The sequence below is a fragment of the Anthonomus grandis genome, chromosome 1 (assembly GCF_022605725.1).
Source record: "Anthonomus grandis grandis chromosome 1, icAntGran1.3, whole genome shotgun sequence".
NCBI lineage: Eukaryota > Metazoa > Arthropoda > Insecta > Coleoptera > Curculionidae > Anthonomus > Anthonomus grandis.
Genome location: NC_065546.1, coordinates 29,030,161 through 29,052,607, shown reverse-complemented (window position 1 = coordinate 29,052,607; position 22,447 = coordinate 29,030,161). Strand labels below are relative to the sequence as shown.

The following is a 22,447-nucleotide window of genomic DNA, read 5'->3' as shown; positions in this document are numbered from 1 at the left end:
ACCCTCTGAAGCGAATGAACGAAACATCTGGCAGAACTATACTCTGCCATGCAAACACCTTTCACCATGTTTGCACCGCTGTCATGAACAAGTACATGTATTTGGTTTTGGTGAATATCCCATCGATCTGCAATAGCATTGAGTTCATTTGCTATGTTTTCCCCTGTGTGGGCTCCGGAGAATGGTTTCATAGCAAGAACTCCGTGTTGAAGTTGGAATTCCGGAGACACCCAATGAGCTGTGAAACTCAGAAAGCTAGAGTTATTGTGCGCACACGTCCATATATCAGAAGTGACATTTGAGCATTTGAAATGCTTCCTTTGATTTTTTCAATAATTCTGTTGTAGATATCTGGAATAATTTTTTGGGTTATATATGTGCGACTTGGTAATTCATAGCGAGGTAAAGCATGTAGAAGAAGTCTTTTAAATCCAACTCTTTCTACGATACCTAGCGGCTCATTATGTAGTGCAATCATTTCTGCAATCAAATAATGATATTTTTTTGCCTTTAAATCATTAACATTCCAAACTTGTTTTCTCTCAACGCATTCTGATAAAGTTAACTGCTTTTCTGTCGTTCTCAAAAACGAACTTGTACTAGAGGCACCAGACGTCTCAAGCATGGTAGTTTCTTCTTTGCCTTTAGCTTTGTTAAGCAAAGGAAACTTCTCGGGATGTTTTGGATGATTTTACGTGGATAGTTATGGCGGAAGTACCTAGAATATATGTAGGTAATTTCTAAATTTAGCCGAAAATAACTAAACATACACACACTTACCAGCCTTTTCTCCTTTTCCGCCCCGAGATATTTGAAGCTGGCACAGCAAACAGTCAGCCAACCTATTGTTGTCCTTATTTATGTCAAAATATTGCCATATTGGCGACCTTTTTGTGTTCGACGACATATTTAGAACTTCTAAACAATAAAACTATCTGTACTCTCTACGCAGGAACTAAACCGATTTTGAAACGTCACCAACAACACGCGCCCGGTCAAACTACGCAGAAACTAAACTAATATGGAACCGACGCCACGACATGCCCCCAGTCGATAAAATCGAATTTTAAACGAAAGACGTCGAATAAACCCGATTTCGATGGCAGGATATCCGGCCGCCAGATATTCGGCCCTCCGGCCTCGCTGCCCGCCGATTATTCGGTATCCGGTATCCGGCCAAACAACTATCCGTTTCATCTCTAATATTTACTATAATTCTCCAAATATTAGGGCCAAAAGATTCAAGGCAAGTTTTGACATAATTAAATTCTTATCAGCAAGTTCCATGGCATTACTGTTCGCTTCATCATAAACATGTGTCTGCTGGTCCTGCTGCTTTTAGACAGAAGAATCTCTGGTTTGAGTTCGTTGCTGTAATTTTAAAAATTTTTACTATATCAAAATTAATTGAACTTACAATTTTTTCCAACGCCATTTCATAAAGGATATATGTTTGGAGGAAAGTAATAATATAGTAGTTGCTGTAAATATATCATATTTATTGCAATAATCCCTTGGTGCTTGCAATGGTGGCTATTATATCCAATTAGGCATGAATATTCAAAAACAGACAAATCTACGTCGTACCAAGTTTCTAGATCTCTTGAACTGTTCACTCTAAACTTCATGTTTCCAATATTGGTTATGTTGTAAACTTCGTTGTCCCTTTTGTTTAGAAAATATTTTTTTGCAACAGTTTTAGAAGCTCTGTCAAAGATAAGGCTCGAAATATTCAATATTCGTTATATTAAAATCTATAACGTTAAGTTAAATATCTTCTATCTTTCCAAAAGCATATCTTTTAACAAACGGAACATCACTAATGAAACAACCTCTATATAATTGTTTATGTCATATCCTCGAACTATGAAATCATTTCTATAGAGTGAACACCACATTTCAACCCGATTAAGTATATTCTTTACACAATCAGCAAAAATTGTGATACTATTCTAGCATCATCAATATTCTTGACGTTAAAATGTTTTTATATAATCTTTAATACAGTTAAGTATCATTTTTTAAAATTTCATTCTTGGCCATAGTAATGAATTTTCAAAACTGTGTTACAAAAAAGTAGACTGTGGTTTTCTACGTCACAGTTACCTGAAGAATCCCCGAGGAGAATTTTATTTGTCTGAGGTAATAATTGCGCTACTATATACTAAGTTGCACGATAGACGCAACTTAATAAGAAGAACCTTAATATAACATCCCATGATCCTTTTCTTATTTGGCTAAACAGTTTTCTATATAAATCCATCATTACGAAACTAAGGTGGTAAGTATGGTAGGCACTAGAAGCATTATGACCATACTGGAATAATTCAAGAAAACGTTTATTGGCTGTATTTCCTGTTGGTCTATAGCGAAGTGCAGCCGCTGACAGGATGGTATGCTTATGATCATTCTTGAATTCTATTAAGCATGGCCATTTTGCGACTTTGACTTGACAAGTGTCTCCGTTCAATTTTAACATACAATTGGTGTGCACAGTTAGTATTTTTGCTTTGGGTTAACTGCGTCTCTTCCGTTCTAGTGTTGAAATGGCAGTGATAGATTTTCGTAAAAATATTTATGGCCGTAAGTAATCTTAATTTGTTTCTTCTAAATCGTGTACCCATTCTTGTAAAAAATATCAATATCAGTTTTAGAAAAGAACCTATCGAACTTTCCAATTCGAAACTCTTTCAATAAAACAATTCTTTAAGATCATAAATAACTCACATAATAAAATAAAAATTAACTTTTTCTTGCAACTCTTGATTTAATTTGACATAAAAAATTGCTAACCGAGAGAGCCAAAACAGTGCAAATTAAACATAATAACGTAGACATGTTCTAAATAAACTAAATTAAATTTTGATATTTTTTCTATTTACTAAAGACATTACTGAGTATTTTCAAAAATTCGTTAATTTATAATTTTTTTTTATATCTTGGACGAAAGAAAAATTATAGCAGCATTTTATTGAAAACAGAATTGTGTAAAATCTTTTCCATTTCTCTAAAACACGTCGAGATACATTGACAATTTCGACTTACTTATTTTGAAGCTGTATGCCCTTAGAATCATACATAATAAATTAATAACTATTATTATTCATAATTTAACTTTAAAGCGGTAAATATACACTTCATTATAAACTCTTTTCCGCAAGACAGTCAAGATCAAGATTTGGACGCAAGTATAATTTTATCGAATATAACTAATGTTTCTCTAAGCTAAAATGTTTAGAATGGAGTTTTAAAAAAATTGCTAATAATATTTGCTCATAATACCAACCTCAGGGTTTTGTTCTAAAACTCTTTTCTATTGTCTAAAATTCCAAAAATTGTTTTGTGTTAAAACACCTTGTATAAATTGCAGACGTTAACAGTGAGATCAACTATAAATCAAAATTTGATCTTATTCCCAATAGTATTCCATTTTTCAGCTTGGTACCATTGTCATCCATTAAGTTTTCAGTATTTAGTCTTATCTTCATTTTCAATTCGACCTCGGTTTTCATTTTGTCAAATTCTGAACGCTATAGGTCCTTCACTATAACCAGTAACAATTTATGTTTAATTTTTTAGAATCTTACAATTCCACAAAATCAACAGATCCCAACAAATCAACTATTCCAATAAAAAAAAAGATTTCATTAGTTAAAATAAACACTAAACCAATTCTATTTGACCATAGGGTATTTCATTTTATTTCCTTGTAGAATCCGAGAAGGCAAATGGATATTCGAAGACGAATGGTGGACCAACATCAGTGTAGAGGCAAGAGATTTCATCACCAGGCTGCTCGTTTATCATCCAGATGGCAGAATGGACGTGAGAGCAGCGTTGAAACACTCGTGGCTAGAAAGATGCGATAAGAGATACCAGGATGAATTCCAGATAAGCAGCAGATACCTTAGAGACTACTGGACTCTTTATAGAGAATGGTATGACAATAACAACAAATACAGGAAATATTTAAAAACCACTTTTACTCTATAACTGTCAAACATAAAAACTACAGCCAGTAAAGTTTATATCTTCTTGACAGGTATGACAATGCATCGTGCAGGAATTGGTTTAGACGTCGTCCCTTGGAAGGAGCTTTCACGCATCCATCCAAGATGGTTTATCCCCCAGGTGAATCTTATACTCCAAGGCCATCCCCGATAAGAGAGAAAGCGCCGAGGGTTAGAACTTGGGAGGACCAGCTTCCGTCCAGGTCTCCACTTAATTATGAAATTGGCGTTATCAAGTCTGAGAGCCAGTAAGTTTTAAAGCACACAATATGTCAATTTTTTTTAATTCTAAAAAACTACCGATTTTAGTTACCAAAATGGTCCGGACACTTATTTGCTCCAACTCAGGGACGTTGACTTTCCGGTTCGCCTTCGCGAATACATGAAAGTCGCTGTGAACCGGAGTCCCGGATCCGCTTATATTCTTTCCGATGATAACGGATATGATTGGAGCGTAAGTGGGAATTCAACTGAAATAATTTTCTGTTTTAATAACGTAATAATCGTAAAATGGGGGATATTTTAGACTCCAATCATTCGTGAACGTCGGAGATTCACCGATATAATGGACGAAGAGATCGACGATGAACGCAAGGCTAGGATCAATAAGTACGGGGCCCACGATACTCCGTACATCAGGAGGTTGAAGCACGAGTTGGGCTCCCGTCTGGACACTTACGTAGAAGCTGAAGCCTTTTTGGAAAGCAAACAAGACGGGCGCGGTCCGTTCTTCCGAGAGAAACCCCAATTAACCGCGATGGTCGAAGGAAAAGATTTGGAATTGACCTGTTTGGCTGTGGGAGAACCTACACCTATCGTACAATGGTTCAAGTAAGTGAACTATGTTTATTTTAGTGTACTTGCATTTGGGTATTTTCCTTAAAAATGGTATAATGAAACAAAGGGGATACTACATCGTCGCTTCGCGCCTATACTTTTGGTTTGTGGTGACCAGTTTAGAACGTTTAGGTCTTATCTGTGAAGAGCCATAAAAAAAATCTTAAAAAAAACACAAATTATCAGGTGTACTTAAGTCTAGTCAGTCGGAGGCCAAAGTTTATATGCCAACTAAAGAGAGCACCAGTTCTTGGGGTATCATGCTTCAAAGAACGATATTGTATTTATATAGTCGCGTTCTATGTCAATATAATGTGTTATATGTCAAAATGTATTAATTTTGTCCTAAATAAACTTCAAATACCAAATTTCAAAGCAATCAAACCAATAGCAAAAGAGTTATGAAAGTCACGTGACTTTCAAATTCAATATGTCAAATACAGTTTTGTAATGATATTACTGGCGCTTACTAACTTTTTTAATCCCCTCTCGTTCTTCTGGGTTATTCACAGTCTGTAGTTGGCTATCAAACCATTATCTCGGGCGCCACCCTCAAATTTAATGTGGATGAGAGACCACAACCTATCGGGTAGCCTTTAAACAGTGGAGAAAGTAATCCAGGTCTTCTGTGTGAGTAAAACAATAGGCAACATTCTAACAAAATCACATTTCTTTATCCCCAAACCTAGCATCTAATTTCTTTGCTAACAATTCTTAATAAACCTTACATACGGCAAATTCAATACGGTACATATTCAATACATGTTAATTATGGCAGTGAATAAACGGATCAGATACAGCCCAAAGAAAATAAAGCACGAAACGGTCAGTATTAATCGAATTGGTAAGCACCCACAGAATATGTAAGCGGTCTAATATAGAAAATAAATGCGGTCGCTCGCAACCTTGGCCAACTCTGTTTAAAATGTCTGTAGACGCGGTCTTAATTATGTAGGTAGAAGATGGCAATGTTGTCGGGTTGGGAATAACGCGATAATATCCAATGCAGGGTGCTATCACGTAGCCCTCTGCACTTTATTAAGGAGTCCACAGCATTACCCCATAACGGTTCGGCACGCAACGCCGTGTATCCTGTGGATATTAGGAATAAGGAGGTAATATCCAATGCAGGGTGCTACCTCGTAACGGTCCGACACGCAGCCCACACCACTTTGTTAAGAAATACACAGGGTTACCCCGTAACGGTCCGGCATGCAACAGCGTATATCCTGTGGAAATCAGGAATACGAAAAAGGGATTTGCCTACCTTCTTATTTACTATACTTACATGATGGCAACAGCGGCAGAGTGAAGGAGCTGGCGGCGGCGGAGTACGGTACTGTGGGGCTTACCTAGGTTAGTTAATGCTGGCGCTTAGGTCGGTTTTCTCGAGTGGTAGCGGACTCAGCGGACTAATAAATATCTGTCACAATTTATTAATTGCATCCTAAATAAACTCCAAATACCAAATTTCAACCCAATCAAATCAATAACAAGAGTTATGAAAGTCACGTGACCCTAAAATTCACAGTTTTGGAAATTAATTAATTTTATCTTAAAAAAAGTGTAAATGTAAAAAAGTATATGAATTTATTTAAAAATGCCCTTAAACTTTAAAATACCATAGATATAACTATTACCATTATTATAAATCATTTTTTCCTTATAAATGCCCTAAACCTTAAAACTCCCGGTATAATTCTATTACTATACTTTTATTATCCTCATAAATGTCTCTAAACTTTAATACCCTCTGTATATTACAAATACATATTTATTAATATTTACATTTATTCTAATAATTTGTTAAAAAACCCATTTAAAATTATCGCCATAATATCAATAATTAATCAATGACGTCACGAGACGAACACGACGCAGTTATAATTAATAAGTTGCTAGACATCACCTTCCTGGTCCCACGCTACCATATTATTATTCTGTATCCACTTATTATTCTGTACAAACCAACTACGTTCGATTAATTTTCAGTCGCTTCTTTATCCTTACTTCACCCATTGCCCTTGAACGTGTAGAATTATGTAAACAAAACGCGGCGAATTTTCCTGACTTAATAAAGACGATTCGATAAAAAAATATGCTTATATTCGAAAAATTTAAAGTTTCCGCATATCGTCACTACCCTTTCCAGATCATTTCGACATATGGGACCACGACATCGTTACATACGGCCGTATGTAACGATGATTTCTTCAAACAAAAGCTCCAAATATGTCATTTCTCCTGTAAAACTAAGCATTTTCGCCCAAACACTTTTTTTCTTCAAATTAAGTATACAGACATGACTCTCAAGAACCTTTATGTCCTGAAAATTTCAAGTCAATTAGAGGTTTTAAATTTGAGATCTCGTCGGGGAAAGGAATTTTACCCATTTTTTTGCAAATTTTTTACTTCAACTCGAACTACCGAAGAAAAAAATTCTTTACGGTTCCATCATTCTCAATGTATTGAGAGACGACATGCCAAATTTCATCCTTTCGTTGTCCATACAGACAAAAATATGAATTTTCAATGCCCAAAAACACGAAAATTGGTATCAGATGTGGCGCCCTTACACAGGTCTGGCTGGCAAGTGGAAATATCAGTGATAGGGAGTGATCGCGCCGCGTTGAGGGGAAGTCGTAACTTTTTCTCTACAAACCTGACGGCAGAACCGACGTTGATCTTATCATTTTTGGCATTGGTGCTTTGCTTTGGTTTAGTCGCTCGCTACCAACGGGGAAGTGCAGTTTGATGCCTTCTTAACCAGAGAAAAATTACGATATGCTAGCCTATGTCAAATACTCAACTTATTTTGCCATCTTTATTGCCGCAAAACGAAATAAAACTCTGTTACATAAAATGAACATTAAACATTCTGCATGAAGTCTTTTATTTATTTTAGAAGTTGTTGCTGAAAAAATAAAATAAATAAAAATGTCGGCGAAAGTTTTCTATTTTAATGGGTACTTAAAAAGGCCGCCTGATTGATTGGCAAATCTACCGACAATATCCGCGGCTGAATTACCCGAGTAATACCATTTAATAATTTGTGTTTTTGCTTAACGGTATAAGTAGACATGTTTTGTTTATTAACACGCAACACAGTTAACCAGTACCTAACTTACGCTCAGTCAGCGGTCGAAAGAAAGTAAAATGATCCCGATTCGACAAAGACATAGAGTAATTAAAAGTATTAATATTCATAAAATATTAATATTCATTTCTCTATGGACAAAGACAAAATCAAGCCGCCGCGCCTTGCCGGCGTAACTTGTTTTTGTCGCACCAATCAGAGTCGTTCATGCCCGATAATTATTTGGAGGGGCGCAACTACATGTAAATCCTATGACCGGTCATTGCTAAGCCATACCACAGATGTAAATTGCTCCGCACGGCTATTTACATCTGTGGCCATACCTGTATCAAAGTATATACATTTCAACTGTTCAACAAGTAGAATCACTTCTTTGATCGCCTCAAAATGCCGCCTTTTTTTATAAGCGGTCGTAAATCACTTGTAAACTACGCCGGCACCCCTCGCATGACAGGATACAAGTCCGTCCACAAAGTTCACATTAGAAATGCGTTTACGGGGGGCAATCAGGAAAGTATTAAGTTTAATAATATTATTGGGTAAAATCAAGGTTTTTTTATTTTAAAATATTTTGATGAGTTTTGACGCTTATTAATTATGACACATTAAATAAACAACAACTAGGTAATAGGTAATATATTTATGTATGCATCCAGTCGCCATTTTTTCTTTGCTTTTATTTCTTTTTATAATACTAATAAAACGCTTAAATTTGAGTCAAAACCTTAGGAATGTTGTTAAGAAAACTAGAATCCCCTAAAAACCCTTTAATCTTAATAAAGGTGTACCTAATATAAAGGGTGTAAACCTAAATGTATACCTTAATTGCCGACTAGTTAAGCTGAATTTATACAGACAAATAGAATAAAATAAGGCCTTATTTGACATTTATGCATTTAAACAGCAAAATAAAATAAGAAATAAGGAATTACCAATCACATGCCAGGTATATTTCAAGAAATTGACCAATTACATACCAGGTAAATTTTATCTCTTTGTCTTTCAATGGGTTTTCTGACCAAAACGCCGTGCGTACTTTCGTTTTCAAATAAAAATAAAATATTAGTTGCATTTTGGTCAACTTCTTATTTTATTTTGCTGTATAAATACCTTATGGGGGTTTGTGTAAATTGAACTCTTATTTTATTTCATATTTTATTCAATCCAGCATTATTATTCTCAATAATAAAAACGTAGGGTTGTACCGATTATCTTTATTTTTTTGATTGACCTGGTTACTTAAGAGGAATCATTTGGCTCAGACGCTTAATTTAGACACCCTTTATTTAATCCTTTACTTGTTTGGTGATTTTCCCAAAATTCACTTTACTTACTATGTAGGTATGTAGAAACCTGGGCGTTTATGTCATGATTGGGAATACAAAAAAAATAAACACTTGGGTCGTTCGAATGTTTTTTGCAAGATTCAACACAGCAGTATTGTCCGTGAGAAGCCATTACCAAACAACTACTATTAATATAAATTATATTAAAGTAAAAGTCCCTAAAACTAGCACTAAATGACAGAATATTAAATTCACAAAAACAAAAAATATTGGCACACTCGGTAAACGTCGAAAATAAACTGAACCGAGTCAACCCTATAACCGCATTTCGTCGACGAACCGGTATAAATTCCCCGCATGCGGGGGATCGATAAACTCCGATAGGCGAGAGGGGCGGCGTCGGCAGGTGCGGATGGTTAGTCGAAAAGGGTGATTGACTGTGTTAGACTGTGCCTGTATATTCGCTAGCGCTCCTATATAAGCAACATTAATACAAATAGTAATTTACTTACTTGTTGCAGAAACGATTCCATCGTAGCCGAATCACATCGCATAAAGATCTTTACGGACGCAGAAGGCAGATCGCACTATCGACTCACGCCGGCCTTGGCATTCGATCAGGGATTGTACAAAATCGTCGCCAGGAATAAAATCGGACAAACCATTGCAAGGACCAGAATCCTACTGGGATTGGTGCCAGATGAACCCGATAGTCCCGAAGTTGCTAACGTATCTGATACTGAAGTTTTGCTGCAATGGAAACAGCCGAAGCATGATGGAAACTCTCCGGTTATATGTTATAGGTCAGTAAAACAGTTCTAATAGAGCTATAATATCAAAAGTAGTGAAAACGATCCTAGGAACTTCCCCAATGGTTAATATTCTATTACTGTACTTCGTCAAACTCACTTCTTATGTCTTATTCTATGTCATTTTTAACAACTTGCAGGCATTGATAAAATTTATTTCATATGAACCCTTAAAAGCACTTTTGTTGTACCTTTCAGCCCTTATAAGAGTAATTGTTAATATCTTACAGCAGGTAGTTGAATTAATTGCTATAATGTTGAATTATGTAACCACCTGTAAGATATTGAATATCTTCAAATGCTGGGAACTGGAAATAGCACCCTTTAAGCCATTGGATATTCAATGGATGTCCTCTTTAGGACAAACCAGCTAACCTATGGAAAACCAAATATTCTTCAAATGATATCCAATGAATATTCAATGGAGAGTCAAAAGACACATTTTTGTTTTTCTATTTGAAATCCATTATTTGTCTTATAATACTTGTAAGGTTGTCCCAATTTTGCACACTGAGAATTTAATTAAAAAGAAAGAAAAACATTTAAATTAGTAAGTACAATTTATTTTTTATTACATTTTATCCATTGTGTGCACGTCTGCGCCATTTCATGGCAATTTCAGTTAGCTTTTCATCAGCTCTACTTTTAGCACTTATTAAAAAAGTTACTAAAATCCATACTAAAAATGAAGAAATGATTATTTTTCTCACTGGAGTGCCAGGAAGAAATAAAATAATTCGCCTCTTATCGGCAATTGAAAAACTTGATTTCTAGTGGCTAAAATGTTGTAATTATTGATTTCTAGAATTCTCCAAGGGCTCTCTTTTTTTAATAATGAATTTATTGGAAATAATAAATGTCTTTGAATATAGATTTTTCAAGACTGATAACTTTCACTTAAAAGCTATTGTAATGATACCTAAATGTCTTTTTTTAAAAGACTTTTTTTGCACCATCAGAATTTTGCCGAATTAATTAATTACATTCAAATTTATAAAAAAAACTAAAACTCACTATGTATCAAGCATGTCATTAAATCCATAAACCTATTAATATTATCGTTTAAGTAAGCTTTGCTTTTTTTCTTAAATATGTGTACTTTGTTTATAGATTTAATGTAATTGGAAAATTCATTATAGAATTTAGGTGGCAAAAAATCTACAAATTTTAAGTACGTAGTTTTCTTGGAGTTAGGTATAACTAGGATTCTGTTTATATTTGTTCGTGTCACATGATAATGGTTTACCACCTTTTTTAATTTATTATTCTTATGAAAGTGTGAACAAACACTATATACAAACATATACATTTACAAATGTCGGCATTATATAAATCTTTCTTTAACATACTTTTCACAATGGAGTTTTGGATGGTTTTTAAAGGTCTTAGGTTGGTTTGGTCCTGTATAAGTGCCTCCCCATAAAGGTAATCCGTACCTAAGTAACGACTCCACTAGAGATGTATAAACTAATGTTAGTAGTTTTCTGCAGAGAAATTCTCTCAGTAAATAAAATTTTGAAATCAAAAAACCAATTTTATTTGTTAGATATGTTGATCTATAATCACTCCAAACTATTTAGTCTTGGATACTCCTACAATTGCATCATTAATCTCATTTACTTCATTTTCGAGTTCAACCAGTTTCTGAAAATATTAAATCCCTTGAGAACTTTTTCTATGCATTTTTGCTCTGTATTTTTCCATGCATTTCCCGTGAAAACACGGATTGTATCGTCGGCGTAAGATATAATTTTACCATCTATATCCTAAGCCTCAGTAATGAATTTATGTAAGTGATAAAAAATATGGATATATTTTGTTCTATTTGTATATTTATACTTTGATAAAACATAGAAAACCTTGGGAAACACTATCAAAAGCCTTTAGCGAGATCCGTCAAGACTGTTTTAATTACACTGTTTAGACTTTTTCGTTTCAGTTTGTTCGTAATATCTGAGGTTAAGGAGTACATGGCATCCATAGTATTTAACCCTTCAGTAAAGCCAAATTGATTTTCTAAAAACACATTGTTACCCTCAAAGAAACAAAGATTAGTCTACTTTTTAGACTTTTAAAAAAAATCTTTCTAAAATTAGTTATTAGGCTTTTAGAGCGGTAATTTTATTTTTGTATATGGGAACACTTGTGTTAAAAATTTTATTAGCAATGCAGGTAAGAGGCTCAACTACCTCTAAATGCACGCATGTAATTAGTTTTACAGGAATGCCATCTTTACCATTTACTGTTTTTTAATAAAGAGAGGTATGTAATAAATTCATTTTCTGTAACAGAATTCAAGTATATTGATGATTGTATATTTTCTATACTTTCTAAAAAATTAATATTATTTTGCGGGATTTTTATTGTTTTCTCCATTTGTAAACCCACATTTAAAAACTAATTGTTGCAGAAATCAGCCATGTCATTGTTATCATAGAAGTTTTCATTGTTTACATCGAGAAATTGCAGCTGTTTGGGTTTGTTTTTACTTTTTGTATTGGTAGCGGCATTTATAATGTTATAGATTTTGTTCAGGTTACCCCATCTTTTCCTCAATTTGAGTTTTATAAAAATTATATTTTTGTTTTTTTATTAGTTTGTTTATCATATATGAAACATATTCGGTTTGGAGCTCGTCACTAATATTATTTCTAAGTTTTCTCTTTAATGTATCTCTACGTTTAATAGATACTATTAAATCCTCAGCAATCCAGTATTTCCTTTTTCTTAAATTTGGCCTCCCTATTAATTTTTTTGTTGTGGTTTGTTGTAAACATTTCTTAAGTATGTTCATAAAATACTCGGTTGCTAGTTCAGAGTCTTCAGTGTCATAAACTTGAGTCCAGGCCTGTGAGGCGATTTTGTCATAATATGATAATAATTTCATAATATGTTGGTGTTTGGTTTTGTCTACTGGTATGTCCGACCCTTGATTTAAGTTAATATTTAGTATTAACGGGTAATGGTCTATTATGTCTGAGTCTAAAATGAATGATTTAAAACTTACTTTATTTAGTTTTAGTTTTCTTTTAATAAGCAAGTGATCAATACAGGATGATGTGTCCGTAGTGACTCTTGTTGATCAGTTAATATAAGAAATGAAACCATTTTGGTAATAATAGGTATTCGTTTACTGTCGCACATCATTATTCCTTGTGTTTATATTTATATCACTTGTAAAAATTTAAAAATTTTTTGATAATGATAATTTTAATAAATCCTGCTTATTGTTAAGTGTGATAAATTCAATTTTATGAGACTTTCGTCTGCATTTAATATCTACCTTGCAAAAATTAGTATACCATCATTTCTATTATAGTTTCCTGAAATAATTATTGAAATCCAAGCATTAAAAATCATCATATTTATATTTTTCTTACTGGAGTGCCTGGCAAAAATAAAATCATTTGTCTCTTATGGACAACTGAATATTTTGATTTACAGGGGCTAAAATGTGGTCCTTATTGGTTTCTAGGATACTCCAAGAGCTCTTCATGCTATTACTGAAAGCGCTACCATTTCATCATTCCTTCTGTAAGAGGCATTCACACTTTATATGAAGTTTAAGTTGATTAAAATTTAATTCATTAAATAATTAGTGCAGGAAATGACCGGCGGTCGATATTTATAAGGCTGTTAACGGTTAGCTGTTTTACAAAACCTACTTACAAGTATGTGCAGGACTGTAAGTACTACTGCACGTACTTAATCTTGAATCTAGGATTAATGTCCAACATACGAGTATATATTAATTGCTTCATGTATGTTTCAGAGAGAAAAATAAGGAAAAACGCTTTAGAGCATGCAAATCCGACAAGATTTTTCAAAATTTCAACTGTCTAAAAATTTACAACATATTAAACAAATAGTTTCCATAGGGTTTTGATAAAATATCCTTGGTATGACGAGTTGTTTTAAACATTTTTAAAACTGCTTGAATTCCAGCCCAATGAACTAAAAGTTTTAGACGATTTGTCAAAAAATATGAATGTATTTAGCTTTCTTCCCGAGCATTCTTATAAAAATTTAGTCGTGTCAAACAGCCTTATTAGCTGTTTGAAAATAAGAAAACAAATAGATATCTTATACCCGTAATTCATTTGATGTCCAAAATTGACCGACCAATATTGAGTATTCATTCGATAATCAAATAGTAGGAGTTTTCTTAATTATGGATTTAATGCAGATTGGAATACAAATTAGCAGACGATATGGAATGGACGAAAAAAGCCGACAATATCGACCACGAGTTTTATTTGGTTACTGGACTGGAGCCGAGCAGAACATACATTTTTAGGTTGGCAGCGAGAAACGCGATTGGTTGGAGTGATTCCGGGGTACCAACCGCTCCCGTACTCACTAAAGTTGACGGTACTAAAGTCTTGCTAAAATATTTCCCCATGTAAATGGTTCTCCTGTGTAGGTTCCCCTAAAATCCAATTAAGCAAAGCGATGGCTCACCTTCAGTCAATAACGGACAGCGGAAGGGAAATAGAAGAAGACAAACCGTTTAAAAACAACTACAGCATCGAAAACGAACCGATTCAGTGGGAACACTCTAGCATCCAAGACCATTATAACTTTATTTCCGAAATTGCCAGAGGTAAAATTCCGTTAATTAAGAGAAAAAATCGTTCTCACTCTTCTTATTGTAGGTCAATTTGGGTGTGTGTTAAAGGCAGTAGATAAACGAGACGATTCGGTGGTAGTGGCCAAAGTTCTGGATATGGGCAACCAAAAACGCAAAGATGACGTCGAGGGTGAATTTGCTGCATTGAGATCGCTGAGACACGAGAGGATAGCCAGTTTGCTGGCCGCCTACCATTCGGGAGACAAAGCGGTATTTATTTTAGAAAAACTACAGGGCGCTGACGTGTTGACTTATCTGGCCAGCAAACATGAGTACACCGAACAAACTGTAGCCACCATCGTTGGACAAGTAAGTAAAGTCATTGTTGTTTTTTTGTGACCCAAAAATCATTTATGCTTTCTGCTAAGTATGTTGGATGTGGGGTCAAATAAAACTCAGGTTTTAGATTTTAATACTGCCGACGTTTTGACCTATATTATTCATCACGTCATCCTCAGGGCGTTATAATGGATATAATTGGTGCTTATTTACATTATAAAATAATTAGTGTTTCTTTTTCCTGAACTGTAATAAAATAAAATTAAAGATAGACAACAAGATACATCATTGACACATTTGCACTACATAAGCGGTTATATCAATAAAAAATTAAAAAAAAGGATCATATATCAATATCTGTACCCCAGAGCCAGACTATGTTAAGTCCAAAATGTTAATTTTTCAGTAGAGTAATTTTATTCCAAATATTTTACAAAATTTTAAATTACGAAAACCCAGTTTTTAAAATATAATTTTTTATTGAATATTTAAATTTACTTTAAGGATAAGAATAAAGAGTAGAAAAGCGATTTTAGCATTTACCTATTGTTTTTGATTTTTGTGACTTAACATAGTCTTTTTCGGATAATTTTAATTTTTTTTGGATTTAGTTTATATTTTTTAAGTCCCAAAGAAGGGACTTAATATATTTTTAGAACGTGTTAAGTCCACTTATCGTTAATGCATAATTCATTCAAAAAAAAAACTACAAATATTTATTTAAATATTCAAATAATTGTAATTAAGAAAAGTTGGGTTACATACAAAAATTTTATAGTATTAGAAATATTTAGATTTTTATTCACTTTCTTCATTTTTGCCATATTCTAAATTCTTATATTAATCATGGAATCTTTTTGGCACCCATTTTAAAAGTTTTTGCAAATGGTTGTACTTTTTGGCTGAAAGTGGTTTAGGCCCTGCCCTAATGGGGGCAATCAATATGGGTATGCAATTTGTTCGTCTGGTCCTTCTGTTAAAGTCAACTTCCATAAACTCTTTTCCAAAGTCTGCTTTATAGTATAAAATCTCAGGGTTATCTTTTCTAGCTTGCATATGAACCGCATGCGATATTAAAAAGTCTTTTCCCAAGTTATTATTTTTCTGCTGAATATATGGTGCCGTCGAGCTATTAAAAAGTTGCTTAAACTCCTTAAAGTCAGAGGTTTCCATGTTGACAACAATAAAGGGCTGCTTTGTTCCACACAGCCGAATTACCTGCTGCCAATCCCAAGGAGTCATAATCTGAAATTGCAGAAGTTTTTTTCTTTCACGCTCGATCACAGAATGAACAACATCAGCCTCCAAATGAGTGTATCCTCTCGCTAGAAACTTATGATTAATGGTATTTATGTTTGGTTTAATCTGAAGGATGTAAAAATATGACATAACCATTAAAATGTTTCTGTTTTGGCTGGGACAGTTATCGGACCAAATTGTTATCTCTTTTATCTCATCTGAAACATGTGTCTCTACCCATTTTATTAAGCATACGGCTACTTCATTTCCTCCGCGACCAGCTACGCTCTCATCCCACATCATGCAAAAACTTTTTTCATCTGTCACATCTTGTATTGTTAAGTTATATGTCCACAGCTTAAGAGAATAGAAGCTTTGGGAGTTATGTAGATCTGGTGTTGGTAGACATTTCTGGAGATCAATCATTATAACTTTTGTTTCTCGTAAATTATCCCTTGACTTTTTTTTATCTTCAGATTTAAGCTTAGATCTATAGTTGGTATCTGCAATATGCTTGTCATAGTCAGTTTGCGCGCTTTGCCGTAATTCAAGAGATTCCGCTTCACGGATATTAAGCTGAAGCTCATCGCATAGGTCACAGGTGTTGTTGTCAGGACTCTTAAAGGAGTAGTTATATTCATAGTTAAATATCTCTGAATATAACCACTCCTTTGCAATGTTTTCTGCTCCAAGACCATTCTCTTGAGATTCTTCTAAATAAAGATTATACATCCTACTTATATTCAAATGAGTGCCGAGATATTTCTTTTTTGTTTTTTCCCGGGAATAGTGTGACTCGTAAGCTGGAAATTTCGAAATATGGGCTCGAACAGCGTTTCGAACCTGCTCTGAGATTTTGTTGACAGGTACGTGTTTTCCTCTTTTATCAGGTGTTACAATGCCTCCATCCTTTTTCTTTTTAATTGCAGTATCCAGTGTTTGCTGAGAGGTGCTCAGTGTATTTAAAAAAAACTTTTTGCAAACCTTTTCTTTTACTCCGGCTGTTTCAAAACTATAGTTATTAGTAAAATTTCTTTTTGCCCGTCTTTGACCAGTTCCCTCCCTACGTCTTTTTATTGGTATTTGAGAAACGTTGGATGCTATGTATTGCCTTCTTACATTTATTGTTTTTGATGGGCTCCAGAAATTCTTATGAATAATTTGGCGACGCTCCTGAAAAATTTTATTTCTACATAAGAGTTTGCAAGTATCACCACACGGTTCCTTAAGAGATTTCGATTTCATAATACGATTGCCACTGTCCGTTTTGTATTCTAATCCTGAATACCGTTTCCTTTTTGTTAAATTTTTTTCCAAATTTTTGGATCTCGTCTTCTTTTTCGGGTTAGTACTTTAGCTTGTACTTCGCATTGATCTAGTTCAGCATTAGATGCACCTTCGTCTTCATCTTGCTCAGCTTCATCATCAGATTCATCTTCTAATTCTGGTGATAAATAATTAGGATCCGCTACATCGTTATCACTGTCAAAATCTAATAATTCTCGGTCTGGAGTTCTATGCGATTGATGCTCCTCATCTTCTGTCGTTACATGTTTTTTTAATCTCCCTGAATTATTCGAATCTGCGCTTAAACTAAGTGCTGATTGCGATGGAAGTACACATCCTATTTGGGAATCCCCGTTTTCACGACTGGTGTTTTCTGAAAAATAAAAACATAAATTTATTATAAATAGGATGAAATTATTGGATTGATTGGATAAAATGTTATGAAATATTAGTCAAAATTATTTAAGCTAGATAGTTTATAAAATTTAAGTGCTTTACAAACTTACCAGGTGTTTCCATTTTATTAAATCCTATCTCTAAATTCATTTGAAGGTTCTCTGGATATTCAGGTTTACACCCACTAGGAGGATCATCTTTTTTACCTTCGACAAATTCTGGAAAAATAATATTTCTTTTCTAAAACACCTATCACTTTTTTTTTAAATTTAACACAAATATGTTAAGTCCTAATAATTATTATGCTATTTAATGGTAGGAGTCCTCTAAGTCAATTCTATGACTTAATTAATGCAAAAAAAAAACTATTAATTAGGACAATACGTTATTTAGTTTGTTAAAATAATAGGTGCCTTCTATAGTAACAAGTATTTTTTACGTACCTGATCTTATTCTGTTTGGACCTTGGTGATTTTCATCCTTTCCAGGTACTTCATCAGGTATCACCTTACCTAATATTTTAGCGGTCCTAGAAGACCATGGGGTCGTTGAAGTTGACGGTGTCGATGACATTACTACCTTCCTCAAAAAATACACCCTTAAAAACAATATTAATCGAACAATAATTTTTAGCACTCCCGAAAAAAATGATTATTTACGGACTTAATACATTAGACTAAATACGAAATCCCAAGCCAAATAAGGTTAATGCGACTTAACATTGTTTGGGTTTGTGCGCTATGAGGACTTAACATTTTTTTAAATCGGCTATTTAGAGTAATTTTTAAGATATGTTAAATCTAAAAATATCAAAAGATGCGGGGCATAATGTTATGTGATTTAACATATTAAGGTTGATTTTTGTTAATTTGCACTTAACATAGTCTGGCTCTGTGGTACAGATATATATATATATATATTTTTTTGTGAAGTTGACTTGTTTAATTTTTAAAAATTGTTTAATAAGTGTGTTATATCCGTTTAAGTAGTGCAAATATATTAATAATCTTTAATGTATATACCGGGTGACACAGGAAAAAGGAAATACTTAATAACTTTGTTACTTTTCAAGATAAGTTGATCTGAAATAAATTTCATTAGTTAATGAAATTTGGTATATTGATGGAATTGTTAAGAGCATCTTTTCACATATTTAGTTGTTTTCGATCACTGCCTGTTTAATCGAAATGATAGCAACTTTCTTATTTTAAATGAGACACTTGGTATATTATTAAGCATTTCGATAGAATATAATGTTCTGAAAACAATAATACTACATTTTCTACTTTTTATTTTATACTTAGAAAAAATCAATTATTAAATTTTAAAATAGGGTGCCATGAATGCGTTGAAAGTTTTTAATCGGAAAAATAGTTTTCATTGCATTTTATGACTTAAATCTTTTACACGTCTATTTAAAATATCCAACCAAGTAATTTTGACATTTACTTTATTTTTTTAAATAGCTCGTTATTGGGAACAACCAGTTTTGAAATAAGTTTTTTTACCCAATAATCTGATATCATTTTTTTTAGATCTGTTGATAAATAGGCTCATAAGAAGAAAAAAATTAAGTCATTTAAATAAACGCATTTCATTAATAGAAATCGCATAGAAGGATTGTTTTGACGAGTTCTTCAATAATAAAGTAAATGCCAAAAATACTGTTTGGAAATTTTAAATAGGCGTGTAAAAGATTTAAGTAATAAAACACAATGAATATGATTTTTCTGTGATTGCTTGATTAAAAATTAAAAATTTTTAAAAATATTTTTTTTTATGAGTAAAACAAACATAAAACAAAAAGTGGCAAATGTAATATCATTGTTCTCAGAATATTATTTTCTATCAAAATACGTATTAATATACCAAACGTCCCATTTAAAATTAAAAAATTAGTGTCACTTCCTGTTAAACCGAAAGTGATGAAAAATAACAGAATATGTCAAAAGTACTCTTATAACTATTCTATCGATTTTCATTTGTTGATCTTAAAAAGTAAAACAGTTATTAAGTGTTCCCTTTTTACTGTGCCACCCGGTATGTATATGTACAGGGTGTTACAAAATTCCGTGCAAATATTTTAAGAGTGTATTGTTGGAGTTAAAATAATACTTTTATAATAATCGATTTTCTTCAAGTAATTTGTGCGGGTTATAGTAACACATGTTTATAGTAAAAAAAAGTCTTATTTTAACTCCTACAATACGCTCTCAAAATATTTGCACCGAATTTTGTAACACCCTGTACATATACATACCGGGTGGCACAGTAAAAAGGGAACACTTAATAACTATTTTACTTTTGAAGATCAACAAATGAAAATTGGTACATCGATAGAATAGTTATAAGAGTACTTTTGACATATTCTGTTATTTTTCATCACTTTCGGTTTAACAGGAAGTGACACTAATTTTTTAATTTTAAATGATACGTTTGGTATATTAACGTAACAACCGGTACAATGCATTTTTTTTATAATGGTAAAATCAAATTTGTTAGTTCTTGTGGCAAAGTTATAAACATTTTTTAATGATATTTTCCAGATTATTATTTTTCCAATGTGCATAAATTTCTAAATTAACTAATCTATATTGAAAATTACAACCTTTAAATGCAGTATCTTCAGTTAATAAATTTTGTAAATAATTTATTGATCTTAATATATATGGGTAAGTATTACCCCATGTTTTTTACATTGAAGCAGAAATTTCTTATGGTTTTCATATTTTGCAAGTTGACTGTTGGTTCTTGCATAGGTTTTAAAGGTTTTGTATTCCTTTAAAACCTATTCCATTTCATAATTTCTTCTTACGTCTTCCAAAAATTCCATTCATTGTATTAAAGGTTCTCTGTCAGTTTCCAAATTATAAATTTTTGTTTTTTGTGACGCAAAAATCTAAATATGTTTATTGCTAAGTGAGTTAGCAAGAAGCATTAATAAATATAAACGTCATTAATAATATAAACAAGACATTGGATATTTTTGTTCTAAGATTCTGGATGGTCTTCAATACCTGCATTGGAGAGGACTTTGTCACCTGGATCTCCAGCCCGACAACGTTGTTATGGCCGGAGTGCGTTCTATACAAGTGAAATTGGTGGATTTGGGTTCGGCCCATCGGGTTACCAAATTGGGATCTAAAGTGCCAGTATTAGGCCACCGCGATTATGTTGGTAAGTATAAGATTCTATATTAAGTGTGTTAATGTTACATTGATCCTGATAAAATTCACAATTACAAGTGATCGTCTTGCCTCTAATTTTTGCACTCTTCTTATGTTTTTTTCCAATTTTTCAGCAAATACTTAAGGGTTTTATTAACGGATTCACCTTTTGATGTTAAAAATTCTTCTCAGTCAATTAAATCATGATCTCGATACAAAATACCAACTTATTTCTCAAAAGTTTAAATGAAATTAACAAGAATAGTTAATTCTATTAGTGAGAGGGCCGAAGATTACATGGAAAACCTGTGGAGCATTTTGAATTTTTGTTTCACGCACTTTTGTTAATTTGTAGTTTACCCTCGATCTTCTTGAAAAAGTATACACATCTTTTTAATCTTCTGTTAGCCTTTTAGTCCTGAAAATTGACATCGTTTAAAGCTTGGGGACTCCAAACAAAAAAAAATATCTACGTATTTTTCAGTCGAAATTGAACGTGTTATTTTTCAGCACCGGAAGTTTTGGCAGAAGAACCAGCCTTCCCCCAAACTGACATTTGGTCAGTAGGCGTGTTAACATACGTGATGCTCTCAGGTACTGTGCCCTTCAGAGGTACCGACGAACAAGAAACCAGACAAAACATCTTATTTGTGAGGTACCGGTTTGAGCACTTGTACCAAGAAGTGTCCCAGGAGGCCACCAGGTTTATTATGTTGTTATTCAAGAGACAACCAAAGTAAGTAATTCTTTTTGCTAAAAGAGTTTGTTATTAAAAATTTACTTGTAGCCATCGACCCACCCCAGATGAATGTCACGAAAACCGATGGTTACTTCCGACAGATTATATGATCAAGAAGCGCGAGAGAAACGTGTTTTTGGGGCATAGAATAAAAGTGAGTAAGAAACATTATTGAAAAAAATAATTAAAATGTAATACTCTTCTTATTAGGAATATTCTGAGGAATATCATGGGGAGCGGGAGGAATTAGCTCAGTCATCCACAAGCCAAATGGGAGGCAAAGCTCTATTTAGGTCCCACAGCATCACAGAAGAGCTGCTGAGTCTACCTTAGTTAAATATTAGTTAAGAGTATTATCGTTTTTATTCTAAAGTAACAAGGTTTTTTTTGTACATTTACCAGTTTATTGCTTGTTAATGTTCGATACAAGGATCAAGTAAAGAATGAAATATGATTGTGATCCTCACCATTATGTTTTTATTTTAACAATTATTTGTTTTTTTGCGATTGAGCGTCACGCTCTTCGTTCCATTATATTTATTGTTGTATACATATTATCGTTTAAACAGAAATTTTATTTCAATAAAGAAATTGAAAATATGAATTTTTGTTTTAGTATTCGTATAGTTTGGATATAATGAGTTTATTTAAAAACCAAATAAACACTTATT

At 33.2% G+C, this 22,447-nt stretch overlaps 1 protein-coding gene across 15 annotated transcripts in view; it reads left to right on the top strand.

Annotated features, from left to right (window-relative positions):
- Nucleotides 1–22,380, top strand: part of LOC126735097 (obscurin-like) — a 168,588-nt gene extending 146,208 nt beyond the window's left edge. For all 15 annotated transcript variants that reach the window (XM_050439044.1, XM_050439027.1, XM_050438999.1 and 12 more), the window contains 12 exons: nt 3,714–3,938; nt 4,043–4,258; nt 4,320–4,464; nt 4,537–4,841; nt 9,752–10,033; nt 14,226–14,410; nt 14,463–14,642; nt 14,695–14,978; nt 20,867–21,047; nt 21,548–21,773; nt 21,825–21,930; nt 21,987–22,380. In XM_050439044.1, the coding sequence (XP_050295001.1) occupies nt 3,714–3,938; nt 4,043–4,258; nt 4,320–4,464; nt 4,537–4,841; nt 9,752–10,033; nt 14,226–14,410; nt 14,463–14,642; nt 14,695–14,978; nt 20,867–21,047; nt 21,548–21,773; nt 21,825–21,930; nt 21,987–22,109 (2,458 nt within the window). In that variant the 3' untranslated portion in view covers nt 22,110–22,380. The remainder of the gene's footprint in view (nt 1–3,713; nt 3,939–4,042; nt 4,259–4,319; nt 4,465–4,536; nt 4,842–9,751; nt 10,034–14,225; nt 14,411–14,462; nt 14,643–14,694; nt 14,979–20,866; nt 21,048–21,547; nt 21,774–21,824; nt 21,931–21,986) is intronic.
- The last annotated feature ends 67 nt before the right edge of the window (nt 22,381–22,447 follow it).